The sequence below is a fragment of the Chelonia mydas genome, chromosome 7 (genome assembly GCF_015237465.2).
Source record: "Chelonia mydas isolate rCheMyd1 chromosome 7, rCheMyd1.pri.v2, whole genome shotgun sequence".
NCBI classification, from domain to species: domain Eukaryota; kingdom Metazoa; phylum Chordata; order Testudines; family Cheloniidae; genus Chelonia; species Chelonia mydas.
The window spans coordinates 95,247,162-95,253,139 of record NC_057853.1 but is presented as its reverse complement, the minus strand read 5'-3'; the positions used below and the strand labels follow the sequence as shown (position 1 = coordinate 95,253,139).

General features: G+C 39.5%; 1 protein-coding gene across 1 annotated transcript; it reads right to left on the bottom strand.

Moving 5' to 3' along the window:
- Nucleotides 1-276: 276 nt before the first annotated feature.
- Nucleotides 277-4,132, bottom strand: NKX6-2 (NK6 homeobox 2). The gene is made up of 3 exons (XM_007053024.3): nt 3,217-4,132; nt 2,321-2,493; nt 277-1,141 (listed from the first exon to the last, which is right to left on the bottom strand). Exons 1-3 carry the CDS (start codon nt 3,629-3,631, stop codon nt 893-895), a joined length of 837 nt encoding a protein of 278 aa, XP_007053086.1. The 5' UTR covers nt 3,632-4,132; the 3' UTR covers nt 277-892.
- Between the last annotated feature and the right edge of the window lie 1,846 nt (nt 4,133-5,978).

Below are 5,978 nucleotides of genomic sequence, written 5' to 3'. Positions count from 1 at the left end.
AACAGACCCTCGAAATATTACTGGGCCCGGCTGAGGTTTCAAAACAAACCCACAAGCCAGGCGCTAAAACAGCTTTGCTTCTAAAACAACCAATTACTTTTTCCCCCACTGGGATTGACTTCAGCTAGCACCACGGAGCACCGCCCTCCCCCTTTGCCGAGGCGGGACCCCCAACTATCCAAGGGGGGTTAAAATCCCTACTTATGGTGAACAACCTGTGGGTGAGGGGGTGAGATGGAAAAGGGAAAATGAAACAAAACATCGGGGGGAACGCGCTAAAGGAGAAGCTTGTTAAATAATTTATTGATTTATACAAAGTCTTTCCAACCGACGTGGAGGCAATAGTTTTAATCCAATTTAAAAGCAAGTGTCCAGCTTTGTCTGTCTTTTTGGTTGTTTTTCTGATGTAATAGAGCATAAAATCCGTAGAGAGGAAGAAACTAAAACTGCCAAAACGCTCAATGAGAGGGGAGGGGTGAAATAAAAGAGCCATTTTTACACTAGAAATATACATCACAAAAATCTGAAATTTCCTATATACAAAGTGGCTGAGCTGCAGTCGGTGATCCATACAAAACAGTAACAAAATCTGATTGTTAGAGCAGGAAATTGGCAAGAAAGTAGGGGGGAGAGCGGAGAAAGTTAAAAAACAAATAAAGGAACGTTGGAAAGATTCCTCTGCAATTTACATCAATGAGAAGGAAGATAATTTCATAACTTATTCTGTAAAAAATATATACATTTCACATACATCTTAGGCTGTACAACACATCACTTTTAAACATCCAGTTACAATTCTTCTTTTATAATGTTTTATACCCTGGTTATTTCAGCTTTTATAAAGCGCCTTAGGGAGCAGTCAGTCTTGTTGGCTAGGGTCTCTCGCCCTTTATCACAAAGTATCCGAGTTGTTACTGCAGGGGCTGATAAGGGCTAAATTTGTGGATTTGTGCTTTTTCAATAACCTCGTGATTTTTTCATCGTCTGAGTTGGGGTCCAGAGGTTTGTTATATTCATCATCGTCCTCATTATCTGAGCTCTCCTTCAGCTTCTCTGTCTCTGAATCGTGTTTTTTCTTAGCGGAGGCCATTTCTGCTGCGTGCCTCTTTCTCCATTTCGTCCTTCTGTTCTGGAACCACACCTGTTGGAGACCCGGTAGAAGAGGGGGGAAAAAACCCTTAGCTGTAACTCTCCTTCCAACACCCCAACCTCCTGCAGATTTGCAACCCTCCATACATACACACATAGAGCGCCCTTCAGAAAACTTGGTTTCACTTTCCCTCTGGAATATTGCTTGCCCTTGGTGGTTCCTGTTTAAACAGTAAAGTTGGGTGTGTATAGCCTTTAACATCACTGGTTCCGTCTCATAAGACAGCAGGATCGTTTATGTACTATTGAAAATTCAGTCACTTTATATGAAAGGGGATCAGCACTTTTGACTCTCAAACAATAACATAAAGGCCAAACACTGTACATAAAAGTATTAAAAACTGGCTAGACTGCAACAGGATAACTGTAGAGAAATGTGTATGTTTGTGTAAAGTAATTGCACCTGCCTCTCCATAACACAGCTCGTTCAAACTGAATCTTTATGGTTTATCAATGTCAGGCGAAGGAATATAGTGTCCTATTCCTGACTTCCCTTTTGTTACAATGAAGCCAAAATTAATTGTCGTTCAAATGGAATTTTGGTAGCATTGGAGAATAATGTTCTTTTGAAAAGCGAATGGCCAAGAAAATAATAGTTCGCAGTCAAATTATATATAACCCAGTATACAATAGTTCAACACTGCCAAAATATTTCCCAATATTATTGTGTTTAAACAAAATGTACACACATCTAATATCCCACATGGAACTCTGGAATATTGAGAAATGTGAACCCATTTAACTTGAGTAGTTGGCAACTGATTTTCAAAACCAAGGACTCTGTACATTTAAGACCATGCAAACGAACTTTATAAACACAAAGGTAAAATCTATTATATATAAAAATATTATTTTAATTATAAATAACCTAGAAGCGTTTTTTATATATTTTGCATCATTATAAGGAATTAAACCAATTGTGAAAAGCTATGATTGTGTTGTCCAGAAAATAAAATATTACTCTTGCAATTAAAGTAAATCAGAACTTTAGGTTATATCTCCTGTCATAACTTTAATACTCCCACAGGGTCTGTTAATTCAGTAAATTGTGAGCTGAAGAAGCAGGTATTCTTCAGTTACGTGCTAGTTTCATCTTTCAACATCTGTGAATCCATTAATAAAATAATCTTTACTCAGAGACGACTCTGGTGTGTAAAACGGGACTTCTTACCTTAACTTGACTTTCTGTCATTCCTAACGAATAGGCCAGACGAGCTCTCTCAGGTCCTGCCAAGTATTTAGTTTGTTCAAACGTTTTCTCCAAAGCAAAAATCTGCTGTCCTGAGAAAGTTGGTCTTGAGTGTTTCTTCTTTCCGTCTTTGTCCAGAACCATTCCAGTCTGGGCTGCAAACAGGAGAAAAGATCCCCGTCAGTTACTAGAGACTACATCTAATCTCAGTGCCAGAATCTGTTCTCCAATATAAAACTAGAAAAATCCCCTTGGTTTCAATTACGTTTTCGGATTTCAACCACTGTAACCGGGAGCAGGATTTTGCCCTGTAATATCCAGCAGAATCGTATTGTAAATGACACCACGAAACTGCTGAAACGGCATGTAAATGATAATGAGACGTGGTGATGAAGTTAGGCTACAGTTTTTAGTTTATTATTTTGAACAGTGGGGGGTTATGATACTGTTTCATGTATTGCAATTCTGAGTGCACATGCCCCTGTGTTTATAAGTCTATACTGCTCAGTATCACAGACAGGTTTACATCTTTATCCACCCATTGTTGTCAATGGTATTTCCCACCTCCACCACCAGATTAGATAGTTATGATAGCTCCTTACGTATTTGCCTTTTTATCTAAGAAATCGAGAAAGATCCTGACTCTAAAAGCGACCTCTACAATCTCCTGGCAGAGCCAGACAGTAGAAAAGACTACCGGGTGAGGGGGCGGATTTCAAAATTACCTTTACCAAAGGGGCCTTAATAAAAAGTCTGATTTCACGACAGAAAAAAAAAAATCCAAAAACAAACTCTCCCCCACACAAATGTATTGGATCCTTCAACGCCTCCCCCATCACTCCCTGCTCCCTTCTAGGATCAGATGCACCCTCACTTACCAGCACAGGCGATTCTCGGATCTCTCCAGGGAGATCCCTGCATAACTCCCGGCCAGAAGATGGGAGGTCGCCCAGGCAGCTCTGCCAAGGGCTTTGGGTACCTGGACACAGCTGCGGGGTTAAAATACATCCCTGCTGAGGTAGCCAGTCCATTAATCCGGGGCAGCCCGGTGAGGAGATTGCTGGTGGTTCCAACAGGTCTCCCCAGGATGTCGCTTATTCCGTGCGGCGTCCCCAAGGGGATCTGTGTGTTCAGTCCGCCCAGGGCTGGTGCTTTGAAGCTGGAGGGATTCTGCAGGGTATAGGGGAATAGCGACGTCTTCATTTCAGCCATGTTATGCAGAGCAGCCAGCGGTGTACTGCTCAGAACAAATGCACTCTGGCGATTAGTATCCATCTGCCCCACAGCTAACATTTGTGATCATCAATAAATCTATATATAGAGATATAAAAAAGCCAGCTGTTTTATTCTTAACCCACACGAGCAGCGCCAGCCACGGGCTCGTTAGTCTTTAAAAAAAAAAATCAAAATACCACTGAGTAACAAAGTTTTGTGCTGTGTAGCAAGCGATCGCCTCGGCTCTGCCAGGACTTGCAGCTGCAGCAATGCACACTGTAAAGTTTCAGTCAGGAGGAAAACAAAAATGAGGCAGGAAAATATTGCAAAGGAGAGGGAGGCAAAAAGTCTCGGTCAAAACAGACCTCAGCTGGCAGTGTCCCTGGACGACTTTGATTGCTGAGCCCGGATTGAAAATCCACTAGGAAATCAGAGGATTCGGAAGGGTGAGTGGTTTTGATGATTTTTTTGTTTGTTTTTTGGTAGTTACAGGCAGAGTTCCTTCCCTGGGAAATTGACTCAGAGCTGAGACCAGAGCTGTACAAGATGCACAGATAACCGCACAGCCACCTGCAAGACGCGCTCTCTGATTGGAGGAACCCGCTTCAGGGGCTGCTCGGATTGGCCAATGAATTGGCACGCTGGTCCTCCACTTTGCATCAACGTCATTCGGGAGAAGAGCAACACTAAATGAAGATTTTATTATAAAGTCAAGGTACTTTAAATGGCTGTAAATTTACCCACTGATTTATCTTTCAAACGACTAAATAAATCCAATTGAATGGGAGTTTAGTTAGGCTAAAGCTTTAGAAGGGAATCAGAAAAAAATATGAGCACACATTTTATCAGATCGAAATAATGCAGATTTTGAGATCAAATCAGTAATGCATTAGTTTAACCCTGATCCACAGAAAACCAACTAACAGCAGCAAATTACAACTTCGTTCGTTTAACACATTTTTCTCTTATATTTTTCTCTGTTCAAAATATTTAGTTAAGTCATAACTAAATAGAAGAGTTAATAAAAAGTATCACATTATGTATCTGAGCATTAGATTTGCCTTTTTCCCTGGATGCTTCGACTAAACAATACTCCAGGCTGTTTACATTTGTCACACAGACTGTCCATTCTAACTGTTAGGTACATTCTAGGGTAAGGAAGGATTGCTCACAAACGTGTAGTGGATTGTGCCCAGCGTTCTCTGTGGTATAAAATGTAGATGATGTGATCTCTACAGCACTAGTGCCCCTCACTTCCTAGAATGCGCTTCTCAGTTGTCAGTCGTATCTGTACAAAGGCGTTTAAAGCAGAAGAACCAGACTTTTGATTAATCGAGCAAGGCTTGCTTCTGTTTGGGAATGAAATACGCTCTTGTAGTTCTTTGGTCGTTTACAGTTTGGGCCGATTGTAACTCACGGGCAACCATGCCGGTGCAATGTGGGCTTTTGGATGCTGTTTACCTGATAATTAGTTTTCAATGCACCACTCTCTATTTGACTGATAATTAGTTCTCTATACTCTCTAAACTGCTCAGTATATATTAGATTTGAATTTTGAAAATATTTTCAAAGTATTCTAGTTTAGGATTAAGTTTGATCGCACATGTCTTGCCATCAGGTTTTAAGTAGAATTCTCCACTGAAATCAGTTGCTTTAAAACTGGTGGCTGCCTGTGGTCTGCGATGTGCAAACTGAAAGAATGTCTCTTAAATAATAAACGTGCTTTATACGTGAACTCGCAATATTTTAAAGTGCATTTGCAGAAACATAAACCAGGTCAAAGATTGTTTCTTAATCGAAAACATTCTTAGTTGTTAAGAACATGGAAAAAAAGAATAGATATTGTTGGAAAATACATTTGGAGGGATTTTTTTAAAGGGGTGATTTCTTAGTTTATTTTTGAATGACTTTTCATGTATCTTGTGGATACATTATTAGCACAGGAAAAATAGTGTGAACTACAGCTAACAGAGAAGTGAAACGCTTTTAAGTTTTTTAAAATTTCCAAATGAAGCAAATGACGATGCATATTAAATTTAAACATATACATTTAAATATAAATAATATTAAATGTATACTTGAATTTATTAAACGTATTAAATGCAGTAGTATGATCAGGACATTTAATAGTTGAAGGGTAGTTGTTTGTCTTGAAATTACTATCTTGATTACATTAAAATACTTTTCTAGAATTAAAAACTTCGACTAGACCAATGATCTTTATTTTAGCCACTCTGACGTTGTGTTCTCACTATCTGTCCATCCTGTTATGCACACCATTGTATGTAATATTTGCAAGGAGCTGTAAAAAGCAAGGAAATTGTTAAGGCCTCTTTAGAGTGTCATCAGCTTTGTATCCCGGGTCATCTGTTTTATAAATACTATAATTAGAATTTGTATTTAAAAAGAGACGGTGAATGTCATC